The sequence below is a fragment of the Hypomesus nipponensis genome, chromosome 25 (genome assembly GCF_054491055.1).
Source record: "Hypomesus nipponensis isolate SF chromosome 25, ASM5449105v1, whole genome shotgun sequence".
NCBI lineage: Eukaryota > Metazoa > Chordata > Actinopteri > Osmeriformes > Osmeridae > Hypomesus > Hypomesus nipponensis.
Window position 1 is genome coordinate 7,551,539 of NC_140385.1, and position 27,760 is coordinate 7,579,298.

The window sequence follows — 27,760 nt, forward strand, 5'->3', positions numbered from 1 at the left end:
ATTACACAAAGCAGGAAAGAAGGACTATAGCTTGTATTTGAGAAGTTGCAAACACAGCTAAAATTGACAGGAAGGGTACGGTGGGAATGTCCCCGAGAGTATTAACAGGGAATGTTGCACTTGCGTGTAGTGTAAAGGAGAATAGTCTAAATTAGTTTAATTTATCAAAAAAATGTATTCCATCTTAGTTTTTGGAGCTTAAATGTTTTTTTACTGTTTAAGAGGCAACTACGCGCAAACTGGAGTAATGTGCCTAGTTAAGAGATAACGTTTATCTTAAAACATTTGGCAAGGGGTGTAGGATTTCAGAAACATATCTGTCACTTTTTGGCGCGAGGCGCACGCAAGGGCTAGACTGAGGGCTGTTTCTTTAAGAATGTAAGGTGGGAGAGTCGCTCACTGACGCACGACTGGTATGCAAACATAAATTTAGCAACAACGTGTTTGCCGGGCACAAAATTCTGGAAGCGACTGTGAAGTGTCATGTTGTCTCAAGAAGTCTTTTCTAAAAGTTTCAAATAAGGAGCTGAAGTGAGCGGCGGTTCTGTTACCAATAGTGCGTCAAGCTGCCAGAGTTTACCCAACCAGCACCTCGCATCATAGCTCACACAAGGTGGCAAAGACAATTGTAGAGATGACACGAAACATGTTTTGGACACTCGGACTTCTTTATTTTGTTTTATCTACAAAGGTAAGTGGGATGTTTTGTACATTAACATCCCATGGTAGTACATCAAAGGCAGCTGACAGCAGGCATTAATGCCAGTAACAACGATCATGTAAACATACTCATACAGTTACATTTTAACTATGTTGTTTAGTTAAATACTAAGTAATGCTTTAACATACACTTACAATTTGTGTTCAATACATCGCTGAGTTTTTTTTTTTTTTACAATGTAGCTTAATTATGTGGTTCGAATTAATCGTCTGCGTCCTATCCAATGACTTATTGAACTTTTGTACATTAATAGTTAAGAACAATATCAACTTGCCTGCACCGTAAATATTTAGCTGTTTGATGCACCTTGAGAAAGGCTGCGTTTAAGAGGGGGGAGAGGGGTTGGAGCATGTCCAGGGCTGATGATAGGACGGGTGGGCAGACTGTGGAGGAGAGGGCTCTGAACGACTATAATGTAAGTGCAGCGTAGAAGTGCTATTGTAGGCTTGGTGTAGTGAATGTGTCATTAAGCCTCTACAGTTGTAGTTCCCAAAGGAGGTTCTCCGTGGTAGAGTGATTGTGACAGGTGCCATTGACATTCAAAGGTGGTTTTGGTGCTTTGACACCCTAACGGGTTGACCCGCTGACTACTTCAGCCCAGCTGAGTATGTTGACACTTCAACGTTATGGCTCTCTAATCAGCGCTTCTCAGTGGGAGAGGGATGCTCTCAGAGCCTTTGAAGTCCTTTTAGAAAATAGGCGGCAGTTAAATGACATACTGTAATTGCAATTGTAAGCGAGTCAAGATAGCTTGGATGTTTGAAGTGTGGTGTTTGCACCCTCAGCTATTGCTATAGTGGTTTTGTTTTTTCATGTGGGACACAAAACCAGAACATGTTCTCTCTGTCCATCTTGTCTGCCTGTGTTGCTCGATCAATCAAATCAAATGGATGTAGATCGTGTGTGTGTGTGTGTGTGCCAGTTCATGTGTGTGTGTGTGTGTGTGCCAGTTCATGTGTGTGTGTGTGTGTTTGTGTGCCAGTTCGTGTGTGTGTTTGTGTGTGTACGTGTGTGTGTGTGCCAGTTCATGTGTGTGTGCCACATGTATCTGTGTGTAAGAGGCCAGTAGAGTCAGGCTGTCCAGCCTGGATCCGTACAAGCATCTTCCAAGACAAAGAGGTTCACACACAAAGCTGTTGCAGTAAGAGCAGCACTTTCAGCACTAAATGGTGACGGGCTGAAGCCAATGCTCATATTTTCTAGTGGGTCAAGTGCAGGTTTAAACTCTTGTCTATAACTTGTTGTGCTGGCATCGCCAGGTCATATAGTTCATGTGACTATTACTGGTATTTGCTGTAAGTGCTGTATACTTTTTAATGGGAAAAGCTTATGTTTCAATACAAATTCGTAGGTGTTGGTCTGGAGGAGCGACTGGCCAAAGCCCTATGCTTCAGTTAGAGATTTGTTCTGCTTTCCTGAACTCCAAACAAACCTTGGGATTCTACCTTCTTAGTGGTCTGAAAGAGATGTTGGTATTTTACCCCTAATCTCTCTGTTGCAGTTTATACTGTATGAGTGTGTCTCATACCGGTCGCTCCATAATAGTGAGTTTACATTTTTTATGGGGGCTCGGTGAGTGGAAAAAAGCTCAAGTGCATCTGGAACACAGCACAGGACCTTTAATTGATGGTCAGCTAAATCTTTGTTTTGTTAGTACATTCTACTGAGGGACGAATTAGCCACAGACCTGTGTTTACAGGCAATGTGCTATCCTGTTTGTTGATGGCAGGGTTCAGCGGGGTCACAGCTTGTTACTAGGACGGCTTTTCACAACGTCCATCAACATCCCCCTAGCGCTCCAACGTTCCACCCTCAGCTCTGTTCCACAAGACCTACAAGAACCCAATTAGCTCACGAGGCTCTATTGTTGTGGACATGAGTGGAGTGGGAAGTCAGTTTGTTTTTCATTGTGAATGGGGTCCCTTGTAAAGGGTAAACCCCTCCCACACATCTGGCTGAAGAGCTTGGAGAGTTTTTTTCTGAAGCACACATTGTCATTGTTCTTCTGAGACCCTCATCTGGAGGGGCACTGAGGACGGGTTGGAAAGTGGGGGCGGGGGGACAACCACTCCCTCTACCCCAGGGCATCGTTGGACTTTTGGTTTTCATGGAATACGAAAGAATGTTCTGTAAACACATTTGCCCTGACAGTTAGGCTAGATAAAGTATGTCATGTTCTCTCTATCCTACCTGAATGTGAACGATGCTAGGACTCATCTCTGGGACTGGAAGGACTTGCATACTTCCAACGCCTTTATTACCCGGCACATATCGGAGATTAGGAATCAGACTGCTACGCGGAACTGTGCCTGAAACATTCCATGTAGTCAACCAGAAAATGGGAAGAGCTATGGCTCTCATCCTTCCAAACACAGTGGAACTCTGCAGCCCTGTTTTCCCTGCCACCACTTGGAGCAGAGCACTAATGACATGGCGTGACTGAATACCCCATCAGGCCCTGGCCAGAGAAGGCATCACTCATGGAACCATGTGGTGGGGCAGTGAGTAAGCTGAAGGGCATGCTGTTGATTGCTACACAACGAGGACCAAGTTTCGAACGAGCCATCGTCATTGCATACTAGATTTCTCCTGTAGTCAGATAGGGGAAGAAATACGCTTTCGATTCTGCTGTAGCTCACCAGATCTACTTGCACACTGGCTTTCTCAACTTGCAATAACAGCTTGCGACCAGCAGAGGGCTCTGAAGTGAGATGGGACTAACTCTCCAGATTATTCTCATTCTCTCTCAGCAGCTTGGATGGTTAACCTTGGACCACAGTGCTGGGAGCCGGCTCTTTGTCCACCCCCCCCCCCCCTTCATTGTGTTCCTGCAGATGGCCAGCTTCCTCCTCCTTCCACGTGATTGGCTGTTCCCTCAACGTGCTCCTTCCTTCTTCACAAGGTTCATTTTTGATTGGGCAGATCCCCGGGCCGACCACTGAAAGCCAAGCTGCTGGCCTGCTGGTCCTTCGATGAAACGTCTCGCTCTTCCCCGCAGCTTCTCGCTCTCTCTCCGTCGGTGGCATTGAGCGTTGTTGCTTTATCCTGTTGGGGGAGTTGAGTCGGACAGTTTGACCTCCTAGTCGGACAGTTTGACCTCCGCTGGGGCGGCCCCTCGGTGGCACAACTGCACTTCACACCTCCAGTTTGACCTGAGAGCTGTCCCAGGGCTGTGTGTGATCAAGGAGTGGCGTGCAGCGTGCAGCACTAAGCCCCTGTATCTTCTAAGTACAGCCAAAAGGGAAAGGAGTCGGCAACTAAGTGAAGTGTTATCATCACATTCGAGAGAGAGAGAGAGAGAGAGAGAGATACATGGAGAGAGAGAGAGGAAGAGGGGATCAGTAACCAGAAGTAGGGATGGGGAATAAAAAGGATCAAAAGAACCAGGGTTAAGGACAGAGCAGAGATGGATGTAGTGAGATCTGGAGGAAGCGGACTAAAAGCTGCGTTCACCCACAGAGGGATTAGAGAGAGAAAAAACGTTGATAGAGTGAGAAGAGTGTGTTGCTAGCAGAATGGAGACCATGGCGTGAGAAGAGATAAAATTGCATGTTCAGCACTTCTCAAAGCTTTAATTGCCGCTGACATTACTCCAATTGTGTGTGTTAATGTCCTCCTTCTATGTGATTTTCTTTCTGACATAAATCACAGTTTTGTTGGTGAGTGGAGGAGTCTATTGTCTTTGTTTGCTGTCGTTTTTGAAGTGCCACCGCCCAAAACCCTGGTCCCAGCATACCATTCTAACCAATGACTTCATCTGCTCCGGCACTTGGCTTCTTCTTATTCATTTGGGCGCACGCACACACACACACACCCAGCACTTAGGAGGGGGGGGGAAAAAAGCAATTACTGCTCCATTAACCTGTATTCGTCAACACCTCTTTCACACACACATGCACACACACGCACACACAGACACACACACATACTTGCACGGTATGAACAGTGTATGAGCCTGTTGGAGCCCGTTGCCCGGCGGCCCTGTAGCTGTTCCTGTCATCACCTGTGCTCGTCTTTCCTCTCCTACTGAATAGCAGCCTGACAAATACCTGGCATTGGGGACCGGTAAGAAAGCACACCTGACGTTTAACAGCCCCCCCCCCCCCTCCACACACACACACGCACACACATATGCTATATTTCCTCCCCCACGCTTTTTTCATGTACCATATAAATCGTTGGTTTTTGTCATCCGAACATTCATCTCCTTGATGGTGGAACTCCGTGCTATCCCGGTGGCCTGGTGGCTGGGTTCAGGAGCCAGCCCCAGCCCCTCCTACCCCCAGCCAGGCAGGTTAAATCACCTCCCAAGACTGTGTCTCCTTTGAGCCGCTCCAGAGAGACAGGATGACAGACGGCCCTGTTCTGTTGGACAACGCTGAAGCGTGGCGCCCCCTAACCCTTCACCAACTTGTCCAACCTATCAGAGGGCCTCACAGACTGCACAGGCTGAGCGACCGATGGTCTAACGAGAGGCTGCTGTCATGCCTGGGTCAAACCAAACATACCTGAACCAAAATGTTCCACAATAAAGAATGACCTCTCAAGCAACTGCTTGTCAGAGTATATTCAAAAGTTCTGTTTCAGCTTAGCCCTAATACATCAAATCTTTCCCTGGAAATTATTTTGAGTTTGTATTCCAATTGAACACACACACATACACCCCCACACACCCCCACACCCCCCCCCCACACACACACACACACACAGACACACACACACACAGTCCCCAACTGACAGAGTATGTGACTTGATATGAGCGCTCACACTGTCAGATAGTCCTGCTAGCATTCCAGCCTTTTCTTCAGTCTCCTGTACTGCAATAGAAAGGGAATGTGATATTACTCCTCGTGCTGTTGATGTGGTTAGAAAGGGAGAACGAGAGCAAGGCAGAGAGATGAGAGCGAGAGAGCGAGAGAGATACAGAGAGAGAGATACAGAGAGAGAGAGAGAGAGAGAGAGAGAGAGAGAGAGAGAGAGAGAGAGAGAGAGAGAGAGAGAGAGAGAGAGAGAGAGATACAGAGAGAGAGAGAGAGAGAGAGAGAGAGAGAGAGAGGAGATTGACACGTAGAGCAAGAGATCTCCTGATGACACGTCAATTAGAGATGGAGTGAGGAGCAGAAAAGTTCAAGAGACAAGCATTTTTAACTGACAGTTGACATGCTCGGTGAGAGAGAAAGTCAGAGTAAAATAGAGCTTATGTGAGCGGGGGAGTCGAGCCTAACACAGTTGCTGAATTAAGGAAAGTCTCTACATCTCTCTGCCTGTGACTGACAAGAGGGCACGGCAGGAAATGGGTGGAACCCCCTCCGTCACCACATGGGAGAGTAATCATTAAAGACGAATTGTTACATGATCAGGGATGTGGAGCCAGTGCAAGTTTGCACTGCAGTGCTTGTTTGAAGGAGGGAGGGAGGGACAGAGACAGATGGAAATATAGAGGGAGAATCGATGGTGGATACCGTTTTATTGTTCACCGCACCCTTTGTAGGATGGCGTGCGTAGATGTAGGATGGCGTGTGTCGGGTGATGTGCGTAGGATGGTGTGTGTGTAGGTAGGATGTGGGGGTTAATGTTCCAGTGTGTCAGAACGGCTTCTTGCTGATCCGTTAGGTCTTCTGTCTGGCCTGTGTGTAACCATGTGTGTCTTCAATGCAACCTGAGGAGCTTCAGGTACTGACAAGACTCCCACTTTAGAGTTCCAGATGGGTGGGTGTGTGTGTGTGTGCTAGCCTGTGCACGCGCTTGTGTGTGTGTGTGTGTCCGGCATTATGTGACCACCAAAACAGCCTCCATATTTCGGACAGCAAAAGCACTAAATATCTAGACCCTGAACTCCACACGGGTGTGAAAATGCCTTATCAGCAGAAAGTTTCCCTCCTGTCCAGCAAGTCTCCTTTTCTCCCCAGCCGTCGATGGAGCTCTATACCCTCAGATGAGGCCACGCTAATGTAACCGCAACCATAACCCAACCCTAGCCCAACCCTGACCCTGTCTATCCCAGTGTTCAGAGGCTGCATGCTCTAGCTAAACCGGCTACACCCTCACAATACTGAACCCGAGGTCTCAGTGGCCTTCTCCCTCCTCTCTCCTCCCTCACACCTCTCCCTTTTCCTTGCCCTAACTCAGCACCCTGGCTTCCTGCTCTCCACAGGTTGCCCTCAGAGAGGCCAGCTGTTGGCCCGTGTGTGGGTATGTGTGTCTCTGCGAGGGAGAGAGAGAGAAGGAGAGAGAGAGAGAGGGGGAGAGACGAACAGAGAGGGGGCACGGAGGAAACGGATAATGGTAGGAACAGCGCCGTGTTTTGTGTGTATGCATGAGACAAATGGAGGAATGGCGCACTGAGAAAACAGATGTAGAGTGAAGGACATCACGGTGCACAGTACGTTTGTGTGTGTGTGTGTGTATGTGAGTGTGTGTGTGTATGTGAGTGTGTGTGTGTATGTGAGTGTACCCTGTGTGCCTCTTCCTATGTGGAAACATGAGGGAGGGTGTGGACACTCAGCTGGAGGAAGGCCACCGAGGGCAAAATGATTTCCTCCACCAAAGAGAGGGGTGGAAATGCCGCCCGACAAATATAGGGAAAAGGCGTCATGTGCAGCCACACTGCCCGGAGGCAGTGTCAGCGTGTAAGGGCGTTTCACACTGTGTGTGTGTGTGTGTGTGTGTGTGTGTGTGTGTCTGTAAATATGCACCTACAGCAGTATCCATCGTACTGAATGTGTGCGTGTGTAGAGATTTCTGTATGGGTTTTGCTTATGAGTTCATCTTAAGCTTGACTTTGTTTCCACCTTTAGAGGGGGCGGGGGGGGGGGGTGTAGCTGTAATCCACACTCAGTTATAGAGGGTTGATCAGTCAAGTCAAGTGAACGCTAGGGGTGGGAATCTTTTGGTACCTCACAATTCGAATCGATTCTTGGGGCCACGTTTCGATTAAACGTATCGATTTTTTATCGATAAAAATGAAAAATAAAACATATTTTTTACATTTCGTGAATCGCTAGAAGACTGAATCGCAATTCATACGTGAATCGATTTTTTCCCCCACCCCTACTGAATGCCCTCAGTTTGAATTGAACCTAGTTTCAACCTCTGAATGTATGCTGAACGGTAATCCTTAGAAGCATCTATGGCGCTCAGAACATCCTTTTGTACCCATGAACGTGCTCCCTGGGGCCTTTGATAAAAGAGGGAGTAGGGTAAAATATCCCCCCCACCACACACACACACACACACACACATACCACCAACGCTATCTTCCACCATCAGATAGTGCTTTAGGAGCTCCTCTATCCCTCTCCACCTGGCCGCAGCAAAGCCTCTCCCCTCACCTCTCTCTGACCCATAATTCCCTTCTTCCTGCCCGCCTCCCTCTTAAAGATTAACAGAGCGCTCACTACCTGTCCACCTGCTAAAGGCATCACGTTTACAGGCACCAGGTTCACCTTAGGGGGGCCAGTTGGCTTTCTAATCCCTGGGTAGGAAGGAGGAAAAGGATATGATGTCAGTCGAGTTTTCTGACATGGAGGAGGGGACTGAGGGGTGACACTGGACTGCACTCTTTGTTTTCGTTCACCTGGCCACCTTTATTGTAGGCAGTGTTGTCGTAGTTTATTTCGCAGCTTTTTCAGTTTTGGTTTTGGTTGCAAACCAATGAGTTTGTGCAAGAGACACAGGCATGAGGGAATAACGGCGTATCTTGTCATGACCTTGTCACGTGCAAGAGAATTTAGCGTAGTGTACATTTGTTCATTAAATCAGTGTAAATGTGTCGGACCGTATCCACTGGCAAGGGTCAAGTCCTTTAGCCGGGCAGACCCAGAGCCCTCTAATGGAGGTCATGTTGCAGAGCTGAACCCCTGGACAGAAACCCACAGACTGTTTCAGATGTCCCACACGTCACCCTCAATGAACATGGCGCACCAGGAAACACAATGCCACACAATGCGATGCCATCTCAGTTACCCTCCCCGACCGGGCTCTGAAAGACGACATTCGATGAGGGGGGGGGGGGGGGGTGAACGAGGGGGGGACGAGGCAATTTCAGAGATATCAGATTGAAACGCAAGACGCCTCTTTAGGCATTCAACTCTGTCGGGAATGCCTCTGCGCTGAGGGCTTGATAGTAGGGTTCGGGTTTGCCACCTCTCACACGCTGTGTCAGGTTATCATCACAAGATAAACACACTACTCTGACTTGACCACACGAGTAAGCGGTCGGTCAGAATTGCGGACACATTGAGGTTCACGTACTGGATATCTGTGTTGTTTATGTTACCGAAATGAAGGTGATGCATGATTAACAGATGTGTTTTTGGGATGGTGGCATAGAAGTGATCGTCTAATAATAAAGTCCTAGGTTAAAGGCCCAGCCAAGTGCATAATCACAATCAGTGATACATCAATGTATTATGTGTTAATAATATACAATACATAATATGTATAATCAAACATATATAAATATATGTTAATATGTTGGATGTGCTACCCCAACATCACATGTTTTTTATTTACAGTATGTGTTTTGTAAATGACAACATTGCCAGATGTCTGCCTACTTCCCATAATGGAGATGGGGTTAGCAGCATCACTGGGGTCTTTGTCGAAGCTGTCTTATTTTCTCTCTCAATAATAAGCCCGGATTCAGTGCCAATCTGTGTGTAACAGTGCTTGCAAAGCCCCTAACTTGTGTAGATTTCACCTCGCCGAAAGATGTCTTCCAACTGCTTGGCTCGGCCCCCGGTCACTGCGCTGGCTCTAAGGTTTCATGCCACCAGTGTTCTCTTTCCTCTGATTAAATAATAGGCCTAACCTCTGCTATAGAGCAGTCAGCCTAACTTCTCCTATAGAGCAGAGTCAGCCTAACCTCTCCTATATAGCAGTCAGCCTAACCTCTCCTATAGAGCAGAGTCAGCCTGGCCTCTACTGTAGAGCAGAGATATGAGTCAGTCTGGCCTCTTATGTAAAGCAGAGATATGAGTCAGTCTGGCCTCTTATGTAGAGCAGAGATATGAGTCAGTCTGGCCTCATGTAGAGCAGAGATATGAGTCAGTCTGGCCTCTTATGTAGAGCAGAGGACTGCATTTTGTATCACTAAAGTGTAACCATATGGTTATACAGTGTAGTAATGCTTTGGGCCGACATCAAAATAAAGACGCACTCTCCGAATGCCAACAATTTAACATGTTGCATTTATTCTGAGTGTGTATTTCAGATTAAACTCCTGCCAGCTGATCTTATACCTTGCCCTATGGACAGCCTCTGGGTGCTATCCCCAAGCCAGTTAAAGCCTGGATGCCCATTCCCATTTCAGGCTCTTGGGACCGGGCTGTGCTCCAATCCAACCAACGCCCTCTTCATCAGGGGAGGTACCGGTGATCCTTGTGATCCTCCAGTGAGCCTGCGGCATCAGGATGTGGGTCAGGGCGTGGCATGGCAGGATTTGGGCCTGCCAGGAACATCACCTGCTCTGTGTCTGTCCTTAGGCCAGCGTGACCTTGCTCTACTGAGCAACTACTGCCCTGTCCTTTGACCATTTTCATACAAATCTTACTTCTCTGTATTTGAATGCTCTTCCTTCTCCGTTGCACAGGAAACACACATTTTTGATAGGCAGGGCAGTTTGGAGCTCTGTTGTCAGGTGACTGATAACCTCATCTGAAAACCTAAGCAGTTGGGTGTTTCGCCCTGTCAATCATTCTCTCTCAGAAGGAGAGGGAAGGAGGGACGAAGGGCGGGCTCAGTGTGTCTCAAGTGGGCAATTTATGGTGCCCGGCCGTACCCATCCCTACGGTGCCCCTGCTGAGATGACCCAGGACACACAACACAGCTGTGCAAACATGCACAGGCACACACGCATTCACATGGGCGCGCCAAATCCAACTATTTGTCTTGTTTCTTTTTTCAACTGAATTCAGTAGCACATACTCAGCTTCCCTCTGTAAATACAGCAGCACCAGCCTGTTGACTAGCAGGACAAGACCACCATTGTGCAGGGCGTTCAGTAAAGTCCAATTTGAGAAAAGCTCCACGACTCCTGTACTCCTGGGGAGTAAACCTTCGCAACCACTATAAAATAATCAGAACTGCCACTATTTAAACAACAAAACATGCTAAGTGCAATGAGATAGGGCTTCCAAAGAAGGGCAATTCAAATTGCCGACCACAACCTGAACTTTGCTGATGGAATTATGACGTTTTATAGACCACAGCTTTGCAACCTGATAACTGTCAATCGAAACATATAGACGCAGTATTTAAACTTGTCAAATTCGTCCTTTCAGCTGGTCTTAAAACAAACAAGACAGACAGACAGAGCAGAGATGCATGGGTTATTGTGCATGTTCGTGATGTGCTGTATATTAAAGCATGTGGATGGTATTCAACAGGTAGGCTCTGTTACTGGTGAGACAGTGAAAGGCTATCCTGGCTCCCTGAAGATAGAGTGTGTGTGTGTGTGTGTGTGGGGGGGTTCTATCAGGTTATCAGGCTATCAGGTTCCCATGAAATTGACATGGCACAGAGGGTTGACGTCTTAATGGCCAATGTGCTTGGAATGGGGGCTATAGGCATGGGCTGAGCCTCTCTCTTTCTCTCTGTTGCTCTCTCCCGCTATCTCTCTCTCTCTTGATAGCTGACTCGACTGCTGTCAAAGTGGTGTCAGTTACCGCAAGTACTTGATTCCAACCACAGACACATATACACACACACACACTAGCTGTCGCACAGTCATGAACACTCACATCTGCACAGAGGCAAGCTCACGCACATACACGCATAGGCGCAAGCATCACAATGCTAAGAAACATACAAAGACACACAATTACAAAAATGATACACACCTCACCCCAAACCCATAGAGAAAAACTGCTGATTTACCCAGATTCTACATATACAACTCCCAGATATAGTTTAACACTACTTTAAATAGATTGACAGAACGCACAGCACACGAATTGTGCTGACTAATAGCTCTCACAAACCAAATGATTTAAGACCTTCTGACTGATGTGCTGCAGTTGGGTCCTGCTAGCTCGAGATTTAGTGCACACCATCCTTTATCCACTAACCTGATACAGTTGCTCTTGCTTGGAAATGTAAATCATTCTTGAAACAACAAGCAGACGTTTAGTGGCATGCTGCACTGTATGCAGACAAATGTGTTGTTTTGCAATTACAGATGATATTTCTTTGAGATAGCCTAACTACTGCTTGCCTGAGGGACCTCGGGGAGCGCAACAAGAAGCGAAGATAGCGTCTCACTTGTGCATCCTCCCCGTGCTGCCCAAATAGAGAACACTAGTGTGATTATTACTGGGACGAAGTGCCAAACACAAGCGAAAACACTGAAGAGAAACACACACCATCAAATTCGACATAACTCGCGTAAAAAATACGCTCCTAAACCACACGAACACAGTTAGACACGGAGGTGGACAAATGTGTGCCCCACGGCTCCAAAAGCAGCACATGGAGCAGTCCGTGTACTCACACACGCGGTGTCAGATAAATCTCCCATGGTGTGTTAAAGAGTTTAAATGGCGCCTAGGATCTGTCTCTTTAATACAAAGGGAATGTGTAGCGCTCCGTGTGCCAACATTTTTTTTCCTTTCAAACGCCACTTTAGCTGCGTCGGGTTGGCTGGGAACATTCATCAAACTGCTCCCTCACGCTTGACAATTAACAATTAGGGAAGATATGGACGTCTGAAGCTCCTGGTGGTAATCGGTCACTGACACCCGTCTTTATCTCGTTGCGTCAGCGTCACTTCAAAGCCTCGTCCGATGGCTGTCCCTTCTGAACCTTGACAATGGGAAACTTACCGTCCATTTTTTGTTGAACAATGTTTTCCAGCGGATCACTCAGGAAAACCAGGAAACAGAGAAACATTAACTGTACAAGAAAACCAGTAAGAACAAATAGAATCAACAACAATGCAAACACGTACATCCATTATAAGACATAATATTGTATTGAGACCGTAGTCCCCATCAGCAGCTAATCAAGTGAGTGTTCTAGCATAAGTGGTTTGGAGCTCATTGATGGGACATGAAAACCAGAATGACACTCCAACAATACCTTTCTACCTCTGACAGCACAATGATGTCTGGCTCCAAGAATGCCAGGGATTATGGACATGAAGTTCGGGCACATTGGCAAATGAGAGCCCTTATTTTAGGCTTAGGAATGTGGCCCCGCTGTAAGTTCAGACAGAGCAACAAGAGTTTTTGTGGGGGAAAAACTCTGGAAAATATGTCTTGGCCCCTGTAGTGGAATGGGGATAGGTCCTCTTAGATTCCCTTTTCATTTTTCTATTGGATTAATTAGAAAGTTCTTTGCTAGTGCTGTTGTGCTTGCCTACATGGAGTCGGGGCTGGCCCGTGGTGTGGTGGAGCTGGGCCGTGGTGTGGTGTGGTGGAGCTGGGCCGTGGTGTGGTGTGGTGGAGCTGGCTTATGAAGCGGTTTCACCTCAGGTCCTTTGGACTGCCAGATTGGTTCCGTGTCTCTTTCAAAGAAAACAGTGATTACTGGATAGGACTTCTGGGAGGTCTGGCCGATGCTACATATGATCCACAGATTCAGATGCCCATGAGCCAGACACTCCATTGATGACACATGCTTCGAGAATAGTGAGAACGTATCCAAACCTTCCTCACAGAAGACACTTGGTCGTCACCTTTAACAGAAAGAAACAGCAAAACTAGTCAACCCACTACACACCCAGACCATAACTCCATCTCCCCTGTCTGCGTCAGTGATTCATGTCCAGCTACAAGTGTATTGGAATATTGGTGGCACATTGGTATATTTGAAATGAAAGGCTGTCAAACCTGCATATTTGGAGGACTTGGGGGATCCTTTGTTCTAATTGATGCTGTGAAGTGCAGCCATGTACTGAACTGTGCTGATGAACTCATTGCCCCTCTGCCTGTTGTGCACTGTACTTTAATAGTGGTACCCAGCTGCCAGTCCATATCCATCTCCTTTTGAATATGATGAAGGGAGACAGCTGTGCGTGTGTGTGTCTACATGCATGTGTGTGTGTGTGTGTGTGTGCCTGCGTACTTGTGTGTGTGTGCGTGTGTGCACATTACAGCTGGTGTCAAAGACTGCGTTTCAAGACTAGGGTTGTGCTTATTGAGCACCAATGCTTCCAGGGAAAGCTGCCAGTGAACCAGTCAAACGGATGAGTGTGTGTGTGTGTGTGTTTGTGTGTGGGAGGGGCATGTGTACCAGCTGGGCGGCGTTCTCCCTGAGAGGGAGGGTCACAACCATGTTCTGCTGCCTTCCGGAATCATCTCATGTGATGGAGCCTAGCAACTACTGTTTTAGAGGATCAGCTACATTATATCTATATTATGTTACATTGTGTTCTAGCATTTGCAGAAGTTGACTGGGCTGTTGTGGCTGATGGGGATAACTTTAGGTAACCAGATCTTTTCTGGAGCATATCCTGGGACAGTTAGCAGGGGAATGGGTCTACATGGATGGCAGCTGACTAGTTAGCAAACAACATATTGGAAATGTGTTCCTTCATATGATATATTCCTCCAATTTGAAATTATTCAAATGTAAACCCATAAGGCTACATTATGTCATTACATGTTCACAGTAGTTCTTGACTACTATTGAATCCTATTTGAGTGTTCAACCTTTCAAATGTAATGTCAACAGTGTTGTAATGGTCTAGTGCTAAGACTAGCCCTCAGAGCTGCAGCTCACGTTACAGTCGCCAATGTCAATGTTTTTCTGATGTCACTGCTTCACAGTATCCGTTTCGTCCGTTCAGAAAGCGATTGTCCACACCTGCCAGGTAGCAAAACAAGACCTAGCATAAGAAGTGATTGTATGGACCCCAGTGGCTTTTCGAAGAGGCGGTCAACTCTCTCTCTCTCTCTCTTTCTCTCTCTCTCTCTCTCTCTCTCTCTCTCTAACTCTTTCTCTAACTCTCTCTCTCTCTAAGTCACAGTGGTGCACTGAGTAGCAACCCCTAACTTTCAGATGTTAATGTGCTGAAAGATGGAACTAAAACCTGTAGCCTTTCCAGAGATGTGTCAGAGACAGTGTGTCAGTGAGTCCAGAGTGACGCCCTGAAACTAGAGAGCGATAGTCCTGCTCTCTCTCCTTCACCTCTTTGAGGTTCCCATCCTCCCCTTCGATGACTGTTGTTTCATCGCAGCCTGTTAGGGAGAGTTTTGCACTCGAACAGGAAGGACTGGCATGTTTCAGGAAGTGACAGGGTAGTCCGCAGGGACACCTCAGGATGTTGTCCTCCATCCGCACTCTGTCACTGTCCCTGTTAACATCAGCGTGGGAACCCCTCGCTGCGCCGACCATTTGGGCATGATGACACTGGCATCAGACGCAGAGGTCGGCCCAGGCTATTGGTCGGCAGACATGCGTTTCTCACAATCCTCTGTTTTTACGTATCTGGTCAGTCATTCTTCAGTTTATGCATAGCCCTTTGCCATATCAACTCACAATGTCAATGACCACAAATGGAGTACGATACAAATCTGTTAGCTATGGTATATTGTTTATTTTTACAATTTGATCCCATTCACATAATCAAATTCATCTGTTCCATTCAAATTAATCAGTTCCTCAAACCAGATAAGTACTAGCTCCCAGGACCAGTACCCAGCTCCACAGCCCAGTGGATGGTCCCAGAACTCAACACTCACCTACACAGTGCCGTGATGGCAGACCCCTCTCATAAACCACTGCTTTGGTGACACCTCGGTGACTCACCAGGTAGAGCCTGTTCCATGTGGGCCAAGGCCTTATCTCACTGGCCTGGGTTTGAGTCTGGCCAGGGCCGTTACCTGCATGTCTTCCCCTCTCTCTCTTCCCTACATTTCCTGTCTCTCTGTGTGACGTCCTGTAACTACACCTATCACAACAAAGCAGAAATGCCTTGAAAAGCTTATTTATAAAAGAAAAACAGCTTGGTTGAGTATGAATGAAATTACATGTCTGGTGTGATTGATTCCATAGGCAGACGAATAGCAGGATTACGTACATGGGCTGCATGTTGGAGAAACACTTAGCCAGGATTGATTTCCGTACCAGTAATGTTGTGACTTCCTGTGTGCTGGTCTCCAAGCTGTCAAAAGCTGTTTAAGGGCCTTGAAAAATAAAATTCCTCCATATCAAATATACGAATGGCTGTTGTTACCTAAGTAAGCCTGAGTAGTAGTAGTAGTAGTAGTAGTAGTACCTGAGTAGAAAAACCACCACATCTGTGGTTTATGTTTCTATTTAAATAAATACAATTCTCTGTCTAACGGGAGCCAAAGGCAAATTGACACTTCACTTGTGAAAGAGGACTACAGGAAATGTGTGAATAACACCTGCAAAGTTAACTGGTTTTGCACATTTGCAGGTTGTGGTCAGCTTGTGGTCAGGTGCTTGTCTCCCAGCAGATCTAGGATAGATGAAAATGGTTGTGTGATGGATGACCTGCACCTGCACTGTTGCCTTCAAAGCAATGGCATTAAAGCATGACATTTGTCAGCCCTCAATTTTTAATTTCGCCTCTCTTCAATAAAGCTAGCATTAAAAAAACGAAACCCAATTCCAATGTGTCTTTGTGAAGGAGGACTACCTTTAGAATAATGCAAGCGGCCCTGACCTTTTCAGGAGTCAAATACCATGAATACCGATGTCAAGAGGTGCTGGTTGAGAGTCCAACGGAGAGGCAGTGTTTGAGAGGCAGTGTTTAAGAGGCAGTGTTTGAGAGGCGGGTGGAGAGGCAGTGTTTGAGAGGCGGGTGGAGAGGCAGTGTTTAAGAGGCAGTGTCTGAGAGGCAGTGTCTGAGAGGCAGTGTTTGAGAGGCAGTGTCTGAGAGGCAGTGTTTAAGAGGCAGTGTCTGAGAGGCAGTGTCTGAGAGGCAGTGTTTGAGAGGCAGTGTTTGAGAGGCCGGTGGAAAGGCAAAGTGTGACAGTTCTGAGTTCCTGTCCCCTCCCTTGGAATGTGAGGCGGTAAACAGCAGGAAACCAATGAGCTGACAGGTACTGATGGGCCCATTGGCTCATATAAATGCCCATTGACACAGACGTATAAATATAGGATGACATTCGGAGCCAAGGGAAACCAAATGGGCTGAGCGGTTAGGGAATCGGGCTAGTAATCAGAAGGTTGCCGGTTCGATTCCTGGCTGTGCTAAATGACGTTGTGTCCTTGGGCAAGGCACTTCACCCTACTTGGCTCGGGGGAATGTCCCTGTACTTACTGTAAGTCGCTCTGGATAAGAGCGTCTGCTAAATGACTAAATGTAAATGTAAAGACATTCAACAGAATGGGATACCATCACAGGCAATACTTTGCTCTCGTTGTTCTATTTCTTTCTTCCCTCTTGTATTAAAGATATTACTACACTTGCTATCACAACCTTACAAATTCACGATCACGTTTGTGGGATTCCCAAATGGCATTTTGACCTTTCGCTGCCCTCTCTTTTCCCCTCTCAGCATGATTGGTTCTCCAGAGATAGACGTATCAAACTCAGCGGAGGGGAAACATAACAGAAAACTGAAGCTGCTTCTTCAAAGGACCCGGGAGGAAAGAAATCCCAATATTAAATAACCCATCTGTCAAGAAGAAGAGAAAGTGTTGAAAGGGGTTTCGCACTATTCTTTAGGCGTTCGCTCATGACCCACTGCACTGCCATGTCCTGCAGGCAAACTCTTGAAGTGCAGATTGGAACCAGGAGGTCTTATACCAAAGAGTGTACTATTGCCCTCCGCCGGCCAAGATCCTGTCACACCCCCAAAGATATATCCCGTTATCAGAGCCGAGATCGTGGAGAAACCCAGGGCTTTGTTCTATAATGAGCAAATGTTGAAGTGTGTAGAAAATACTCTCACGGATCACTGATTTGTTGGGTTGATAACTCCCGGATCAGAGCGCAGCATTGATACGCCACTTGGATGACGGAAACCCCAATCCCGCACAGGAACGGGAATGATTTCATTCGGTGCTTCTTAATCCTCAGCGTGTTAAGTGAAAGCTTTCAAAGATCCCCTTGAAAGTGGATTAACAAAATCTCTTTTCCTCTTACATTTCACACAGACAGAAGCTGGCCCTGAAGAGCGGGCACCTCGTCAAAACAGCAGAAGGTTATTATTCATCAAAGTCAGCCATGCGTGACATTGAAGTCCAGGTTTTAGCCTACCATGCTAGAGGTGGCCTCCGTTCTTTTTTTGGTGCAATTTCCCTCCAACATTGCAAGCTGGCACCACCCTTCAGGAAAGACCAATTATAATATCAAGTTGGTGTTATTACTGCTGATTATTCTCTTTGAAGGCCCGCCTTGCCCTGAGTTCACTTCCTCCCTCGCTGTCCCGTCTGGTCCCCCCGACTTTGAAATCGGAGCCGACTGGAAGAGAGCGACTCCCTGCACCCTCTGTCACACAAACATGTGCGCTGTTGTGTTGGGTGACAAGCAGCCACGCAGAGGTAAACCATCGTGGCCCGGGCGATGAGAAGACCTGTACGTTTGTAGGGGCTCAGAGAACGAGGGGGATTCGTGGGATTCTTTTCTGAAAACACAAGGATCCGGGCTTTTGACGGGCAGCTACAGCGTCTCTCCGCAGTCAGTGTCTCGTCGGGCCTGTAGGATTGGAAAGCCTTGCACACCATCGAAATCTTATGAGAAGTATTTTTGACCTGCCAGTTGCTAATCACTCTATAACCTTGCAACCCCTGGAAGAGGACTTTTCCCTGCTCCCTCATGCTGGAGCGCCATTGTTGGCCTCGACCTCTCTGGAAGCAGAAGACACTCGGACCTCGGCCCGTTGTGAATGACTCGGTCCAGCGGGGTGTGCAAGATCCTTGGCATCTTATTTTAATGACCAGCATGTTTTCTTAAGACGAGCAAGGGAAAACGAGCTTGATAGATTCCACTTGCAGACTCAAAAAAGCTTTTGACTCCCACCCTCCATTAGGCCTCAGTCTTGACAGATTTCAGCTTCTCACTGAGTAGAGTATGTTTGTGGACTATAATGTGTTTGCTGTGGTATATTTGTTATCGTTTTCTATGGCATCAATGGTCTTTTAGGGGTTAACCGCCACAAAGAAATGCCTTGGAAGTGCAACAGTGTACTGAACATTATTTAAACATGGCTGATTGTCATGCAACATGCGCAGCAGCACTTTACCTGTAGAACATATTTAATGTAATGATTTAAAGGTTGAAAAGATCCCTTGATCCACTACTTCACCATCCGTTGTTGTGTCATGCATATGTGCCTGTTCTATGAATTCAATAGAATTTAAGCCAAGGAGTCATGAAATCATTATCGTGTATAACAAAGCGATGCTATCGTTCTGATCCTCAAAGTATTAAACTTTATGGATCAAAGGTGCCAAAGATGTTAATGCAACATGTGTTTCCTGACTCCGATCAGACTTCCCATACTCCACATAGCCCTCACGGCTTCAGCTGCACTCCCAAGGGTTGCGTTCATTCTGATCCCTTTGCAAGCGAAGCGATCACAACTGTACTGTGTTGAGTCTAGGACGTTAGCGCAGATTTGCTTTGGTACTTGTTAACATGCATCGTATGGTATGTTTCACACAGTTGCTTAGCAGCACAGGAGACCCCCCACTAACCCCCCCCCCCCCACACACACACACACACACAAACACGCACACAAATAAAACTCCACTAAACCTTCAACCCTCTTTCCCTTCTCTCCTTGCTCTAAATCCACCCTGGCCCAGCCCCTGGAAGCTGTCAGCTGACCAGGGTCATTACAGGGTGTTTATGACCCAGAAAGAGAGAGCAGCTGGGGGGCTGGTCCGTGCGGAGTGGCATCCTTGAGAACAAGCACTGTGGTGCTAATGGACCCTATCCAAACAACCCCTCTGTGGTTTCATCTTCTCGTTTCAGACACCTGGTGTTTCGACATCCACTAAGTTCTTGAAACAGTTACCTGTTACCAGGAGACTCATAGAGAGAGGACAAGACTAACCTCGAAGCAAAACCCTGATAGCAATGTAATAGTCCTTTGGTTTACCGCACAGAAAGGGTTGATTCATTTTACTGTTGATGACGGAATATGGTTTTCCCTTGAGGCACTGGCAATGAGGGTTCAAGCTGCAGGTTGGAATGTATTTTTATAGCATTGGGATTCAATTGGATTTCCATGGGTATAATTCACACTGGAAATACATTTGTATGAATAACATGGATTTGGTTCAGACCAGTGCTTCTTAAGACTTCAATGTTTTTGTTGATCCAAGTTAGTGGAGAGTTGATCTGTCTGCCTGTTCATAACAAATATTTCCATAGAAAGCTTTCCTATTGAGACAAAAATACAATAAAATCCAGGCTTGCTTTATTCAATTTAGCTTTATTTCATCAACTTGGTGAATGATTTAAGACTTTTCACTCGTAACTTTACTTAATATTTGATTCTGAAGACCTGAGACTAACTTGTGAATTGCACAATAGTGACTTGGTTGCACCTATGGTACCAATCGAACTCCTAATCTGACTTTGTTGCAGGTAGATGTGGAGGCCAGTGACGGTGACGCCGTGTTCATCAGGGAGTTCACCCTAACCAGTCGTGACGACCCTCCAGGGGATCATCTCCATGAAAGTCCCAGCAACCACAAGCCAGAAGACCCCGTAAGTGCCTGAATCAAACCCTCTAAGAAACCCTTACCTCACTGTTCATAGTGCCATCACCAGCCTACGTACTGACCTCTCTATAATAAACGATGATGACCCGCATCACGGAGGGGGAAGTGTTGACATGTTGTCAAATGGTCGGACTCAAATATTATCATGGCTCTCGCCTTAGTGAGCAGATTCCATGTTAGGTAATGACACACACGATTCATGACTACTGAACTCAAGTTTGTTTAGCAAGTTTTAGCAATACACTGACCGTGGAAGGAGGGAGTGGAGGAACTCTGAGTCTTGTCCAGGGCTGAGAGTGAGTTTGAATCACCATGCTTCCACTCTGTCAGAGACGGGACAAAGCTCCAGCTGTTTCTCCAAGACAATCACTCACCCAACTGTCTTATCTAACAGGGGTTTGGCTCTCCAACTTGTTGACGTCATTGGCTGGCTCACCCGCCATTACTCGTTTTTTGTCCTTGATGCAGTCGGTGACTGCCATTTAGCCAAGAGTTTGTTCTAAATGGCTTGCAGTGATTGGGTTGGGAGTAATAGATGTGCACTGGTCTCATTCTGCAGCTGTGTTTGTGTGAGTGCAGTCACAAACAGCTCGCTACTCTATGAGTAGGGCGATGACTGACAAAAATCTTTCCGTTGTCATCATTGGAAGCAACGTTTATTTACTCAAATCCTTTGAAAAATGATAACCATATTTCTCGATATGACATATACATGATACCTTGTCTCCAAAAACAGAGACTACAACTTAGATTTCTTAAGTTTTAGCTCAGGCAGGTGAGCCGTGTGTCTGCGGCTCCTTCTCACCTCTGACTCAGTAGTTGTAGGCTTCCATCGCTCTGTCCCATATTGGATCTCGACTCAATATTAGTGTTTCTTCAGAGCCAAGAGCAACACAGCTTAATTAGCGACTGCCCAGGTTTCTGCTTTTGCCAATTCTGAAGTGTTTTACTTCTCCATAGCTCCATACTTCACCTCTCCGCCCCCCACATAAGGGCACAGATGAATTGTTCTCTCTGGATGAAAATGTTTATGCTGGCGGGTTCCGAGGCCTCTGCACCGTGGTGAGGTAGGGGAGCCCCAGTGAAGAGGGGTGGCCTGTTATTTGTGTGAAGCAGTGAAAATGTCAAACGAAGAGAACAGATTCATTGGTGTGAAACGCAGCAAGTGAAACACAGTCATCCTCCAAACACCCCTCCTGTTTCATTATGGACTGTCCCATCTCATCCTCGCTCTCTTGATCTCGAAAACATCCCGAAACCTTGCTTCAACATGAATCTCTAACGAAACATCCAGACAGCATATTTTCCTTGCTTGGTAGGTTGGTTTAGAGGGTTGAGTCTTAACCGAGGAGTGGCTATCTGATGAACACATCCTCCTGCAGTTTTATCTGTGCCAACCATCCGCATCCTCCCCACAACATTGACGTTGGAGTTTCTAAGAGATTATAGATATTTTTGGTCCCAACCTCTCAAACTCACGGTCATGTTGGCTTGGCGCTTGGCTTTGGTGTGGACAACACTCTGCCTGCCTGCACATGGCCTAGCCCAGAGATGGATGGGCCTTCAAGCTACAGTATGTTAACTCTCACTTTCTCTCCATCTTTTCTCTCTCTCTCTTTCTCTCTCTCTCTCCCTCTCTCTCTCTCTCTCTCTCTCTCTCTCTCTCTCCTCTCTCTCTCTCTCTCTCTCTCTCTCTCTCTCTCTCTCTCTCTCTCTCTCTCTCTCTCTCTCTCTCTCCCCTCTCTCTCTCTCTCTCTCTCTCCCCTCTCTCTTTCTCTCTCTGTCTCTCCTGTGTCTCTCTCTTCTCTCCAAACAGCCCGTGTGTTTTTAAAAAGCCAGTTGCAGCCATGTTTTAAAAGCCTACCGTGTGAATAAGTACATACTTCCCCTTCTGTTTGGCCAAGTGACAGAATCCAAGAGATCCAGGAGAGCCAGCCTGCCTGGGGTGCTCAGAGGTGGGGCCTGGCAGAGAGGGTGAGGGGTGGGCAGGTTTTTTTCGGGGGGGTCTGGTGGTGTTCAGAGAGGGGGAGGGGTGGGCAGGGTCTTGCGGAGAGCAGCTTGTGCCCGGGCCGCGTCTTGCCTGGCCAGCTGTGTTGTGGGTACGGCGCCAGGGGGAAAGGGCACCAATCATGCTTAATTATGGGACTCATTAAGGGGACAAGCATGCCAGGGTTTTTGGAGGGTCAGTTGTATCCCAACCCCACTTGGGCGTGGTCGAGGGTGAACCTAAACCATGGCAGACCAGGGCCTCATGTATGTTTACATTTAGTCATTTAGCAGACGCTCTTATCTAGAGCGACTTACAGTGAGTACAGGGACATTCCCCCCCGAGGCAAGTAGGGTGAAGTGCCTTGCCCAAGGACACAACGTCATTTAGCACGGCCGGTAATTGAACCAACAACCTTCTGATGAATAGCCCAACTCCCTAACCGCTCAGCCATCTGAACCCTGTATGTTCTAACACCAGTCCAGCGTGGCCACACATCAGGGCGTGTGCATGCTAAAGCCACAAGTGAGAGCAGTGTCATGTAAAGGAAGTGTGTACCCGCTGTCTGTTTGTGTCTGCTGCACAGCAGTGTTGGGAGCCTTCCCCCTAGGCCGGGTAGGTTCTGCCAGCAGTGGGTTCGGCTCGCGCTGCAGCTGCAGAACAAGTCACGTGGTGTGGGGTTGGGCTCCTCTCCCTCCTCTGTGTGCGTGTTCCATCAGCTGAATGTGTTCGACCCTCCAGCCCCCACAGCGAGCGTCAGACCTCTCTTGATGTGGCCTCACACCAGTGCACTGTGGGTAATGGAGTACCGCTGCCAGAGGGGTAGACTTCACCGCATTGGCCACATAATGACAGCCTGTGTGTGTGTCTTTCAACATGCATTCATTTTTTATTTTGTTACGGTGTTTGTATCTTTGGCGGAAGTGCACTGTATTTTTCCAGAGATGTTTTCACATTAAACTGGTTCTGATGTTGAATCGGTGCTGTCGTTTCAAATCAGCAAACGCAGGCTTATCACAGGTCGTGCGAGTTCATGTGTGTCCAAGCCCGGCTCTCGCACACGTCCCTATCCAGTGACATTCGGCACACTCAGACACATCCCCACATTCTTAGCATCGGCCGCCAACATTGTGTCTTCGATTAGTGCACAGATTCCTCCCTCCCTTCGTCCTCTGCGCTCGTTTCCACCCACGCATCCCCCCCCCCCCTACCCGAGGAGTCCCCACCCTCTCCTCCCCCCCTCTCCTCCCCCCGTCCTCCTTGTGCAGTGTGCAGGCATGCACACATTCGAGCACGTCGTCTTTAACGATTGATTTTTAATTGTTTACATTTGTGGTTGTATTCCTTGCAGATGTTCCCCCACGCTAGCAGTGATGCCAGAAGATACACCGAGACAGTCCCTCTGGTTATCTAGGTTCCAGGGTTTGAAGCTGCAGGTTCTCACTGCATCAGAGCAATGGGCATGGAACTTCTGGTATAAGGCCTTGGAGGCAGTAGCCATATTTGTGTTGCAGTTTGCTGTGGTAGCAACAACCTGTCATAATGGTTAGAAAATGTCAGATAATTACAGAAATTATTTATTGGGGGAATAGGGCGCTTTGTTAAAACATCAGGGGACATTTTACCAACCACTTCACTCCAGCATCGGTAAGAAGAAAATGTTCTCCTTGTCCAATTGGAAATAACCCCTCGGGCCCTGAACCTGATTATTCGGCAACACAAAAGCGCAAACTCAAGCAGAACCTTCCAGAAGACTTGAACTGATTTCTAGTTGCCACATTTAGGGCTCCCATTGGGCTGTAACCAAATACTCCCTTTGGACTGTTGAAACACACACATCCATGAAGGCCTGGCATGACAGCCGGGCTGTGAGTGGCACTTTGGAAGGGATCATCCAGACTCTGTAGACGCAATAATAAACACAGCTCATACTGTGAGGTTGGTAAAAGTAGCAAGTGGGTTGCATCTGGGCACAAGACGCAGAATGAACACAAAGTCATTTGTAGTCTGACTCTGTGTGGTGTGTTAGATCATGGCTCTGAGGCAGGTACCCATCACAGCTGAGACTCCAAGATGTCTGCATAGCAACTAGTCATACTTCATGTTCCTTCACCAGCCATTCTGGTCTGAGGTACTGTTCATAGTTCATGTTTCCTCACCAAGCATTCTGGTCTGAGGGACTGAGAGGACTGATGTGGGCGGGGGGAGAAGAAGGAGGGGTGGGAATGTGCACGTCCAGGAGCAGATTTATCAGCAGGGCTGGTGAGGACTGCCCTGCCCTGGAGGCCCTGGAGATCCTCCTGAAATCTCTCTCTCGTTCCTCTGTCTGCCATTCTCTCTCTCTCTCTCTCTCTCTCTCTCTCTCTCTCTCTCTCTCTCTCTCTCTCTCTCTCTCTCTCTCTCTCTCTCTCTCTCTCTCTCTCTCTCTCTCTCTCTCTCTCTCTCCCTTCTCTCTCTCTCTCTCTCTCTCTTTCTCTCTCTTTTTTTACTCTCCCTCTCTTTCCTCTGTCTGCCATTCTCTCTCTTTCTCTTTCCTCTGTCTGTCATTCCTTCTTTCTTTCTTTCTCTTTCTCCCCTCTATTCCTTTTCTTGCATTCTCTCTGTTCGTCCCTTTGCCTCCTTCTCTACTCTCTCTTTATCTCTCCTCCCTTCCTCCTTTTTCTATCCCCTGACCAATGACTAGTGCTGGGAGAGTTAGGTGCTGGAGAAAGATGAATGGGCGACATGGGGTTTTCACCCTCAAACACTCCACCTTCCACCTCCATCCTCCCATCCCTCATGCTCATCTCTGCTCTCTCTTTCTCCGCGTTGGAACGGGTCACATAGGCCTCTGTGTTCCCGAGGGCGGTTCCTGTTCTTGAGGCGAGGACAGGTCTGAGAGCTTCCTAGATGAATGTGTCCATGATCCACCATATCTGAGTGTCAATTCATTATTCATCTCCTTCATCCCTCTTCTGTGACGCACAATGATGAGCCATTTTGGCATGGTTGTCATGAGAATGAGAGTGTCGATTTCTCAGATGCAAGAAGTACGTATTTCAAAGGAAAAAGTATGTAAAACAATAGGGTAAATAAAATATGGAGATTAAGAGCTATTTACACTGGTCGGGTAAAGAGAGTCTCAATGTTGTATTCAACCAAAATAATTGCATAATCACCCATTTTCCAAGGCTTTTTTTCCCCTGTTTTTTTTTCCATGGAGAATTATTGCATAAAAGGGTTTAGGGTCATGCTACGCCCCACAGCCAGGGGTGCGTTCAGAAACCTATTCACTGTTCACTGAATTAGGTGCAGAACCAGGAAGGTGTGTTGCAGCTACCAGATTTATGGTTCCACAGTACACAGCAGAGGAGTGCAGTGAAAAACATAGCCTAGATATCTGGGCTGAGGCCCAAGATGTTAGTAATGCCACTGACTTGAAATGACTGGTGACAGGCATCCCAGAATGCATTGTCCCTTAAGAGGATCTCGCTCTGTTCTACTAAAGATACAGTTACAAGAAGCTACTTGTGCTCAGCAAGCCATCCATACCTGAAGTTGACCACATGGGAATAACTTTATTATATTACATTTGAGGTTGTTTTTCCATTATATCTTCTTGTGTCTCCTTCTGAGAGACATGTTCTGCTTTTTGGATGAACTGCATGTGGATGTACAGATAAAAAACATAGGACAAGAAAAAGGGTTTGAATGACAAGATCAGACACTCTCCCCTCCTCGACGTTTCCAGGGAGAAGGTGAAGGGAGGGATGGCTGAGCAAGGATGAAGGTCTGGATCTGGTGCTGCATTATGGCCCTGTTCATTGGGAAACACAGATTGTATGTCCTTTAGAATAGTCAGATCATTTATAAAATCAACCCTGCAAACTTACTAATATGTGTTTGTTACATTTTTTAAAATCTTTTATCTTTTACAGATAAAATCTTTTACAGGTTTTTCATAGGTCATCTGCAATACATTCATTGTACACAAGATGACACTGTTTAGTTATAAAGGTCTCTCCTCTCTTTCTTTTCCTCTCCTCTATTTAACAATTCCTTGTTGGTTTGTCCCTTAGCAGGGCCTGTGTCTGATGTCATCAACATAGACAATCTCTTCCTGTCGTGCGGTACAGTGTCATTGCAGCTGTGAAGGGAGTCTGTTTCTAGGGGATGATGTCAGAGTAGTGTGATGATGTCAGAGCAGTGGGGATGATGTCAAAGCAGTGGAGATGATGTTAGAGTAGTGGAGATGATATCAGAGCAGTGGAGATGATGTCAGAGCAGTGGAGATGATGTCAGAGCAGTGGAGATGATGTCAGAGTGGTGGAGATGATGTCAGAGCAGTGGAGATGATGTCAGAGCAGTGGAGATGATGTCAGAGTGGTGGAGATGATGTCAGCAGTGTTGCATCAGGTCAGGGAGCGATCCTATTGTGTGTCCCGTGGGCCACGGGAAGGTCAGGAGGAGGACAATGTGAAGGCACACACACACAGTACCTTTATCCAAACACCAGTTCTGCAGTGAGTACATGTACATTTTCATAGACCTGCTGCTAAATTGTACTACACGGGATAACACCCAGCCTACGATGTGTTATGATAACACAGACTGGCACACACAGGCCATATACTCGCCTGTGTTTGCCCTCAGTGTGGGTACAGACTCAAGTCAAGTCGTACTGCAAGACGCTGACAACGCTCCAGACACAAGAAGGTGCAGAAGAGGGCCAAATATCATCCATGGTTTTTGATGAACTTCTCCATATGGTAGACAGAGATCAGTGTCCCTGCTGCTGTGCTAGCAGGCTCTCCTCTCCTCGGCATCCCCTGGGGGGGTGTCAGCTGTTTTCCTTTGCCATTATCTTGCGGTCCTATTTCTGGTGAAGCTTTTCGTGTGATGCGAACCCTTAGCATTCCCCTTAAGTGCCATTTTAAAGCTCCCGTTCACCATTTGGCAGATCTGGAGGGGACATTTGGAGAGAGTGAGGGGCCGTTGTCTGAGCTGTGTTTATCTTAAAGCTTTGATGAAAACCTAGCATTTGTGCCCTGTGGGCAAGTGGGCTTAGTGTTCCCTGTGGCTGTGTGCTTCATGGGCCTGTGGTTCCTGGAAACAAGGACAGCTACTTGGGGCAAGTTATTTTCCCTGCACACGAGAAGAGAGCCAGCAAGATAATGAAACATTTGGAACAGGGAATATTATGATTAAGTATGCATTCATTAAGCAGACACTTTTAACCCATGCCTAATTCAATATCTAACTTTAGACACTGCAGGAGGTTGGGTGTGTGACACTTGTGGGCAGATTGGTATGTGGATCCGTAGTTCCAGAGATAAAGGATAAAGGAGACAAATTAGATTATAGATTGTTCTCACTTAAAGCCTGTGTCAATGGACACAATAACTAAAGCCAGGGTGATTCAC

General features: G+C 47.0%; 1 protein-coding gene across 2 annotated transcripts in view; it reads left to right on the forward strand.

The window, feature by feature from the left end:
* Positions 1 to 406: 406 nt before the first annotated feature.
* LOC146222125 (ADAMTS-like protein 1) overlaps positions 407 to 27,760 on the forward strand; it is a 56,382-nt gene continuing 29,028 nt past the window's right edge. The window contains exons 1-2 of one of the 2 annotated variants that reach the window (XM_084691515.1): positions 407 to 691; positions 20,235 to 20,357. In XM_084691515.1, coding sequence (XP_084547641.1) covers positions 635 to 691; positions 20,235 to 20,357 — 180 coding nt within the window. In that variant the 5' untranslated portion in view covers positions 407 to 634. The remainder of the gene's footprint in view (positions 692 to 20,234; positions 20,358 to 27,760) is intronic. The other variant, XM_084691514.1, reaches the window with a different exon arrangement.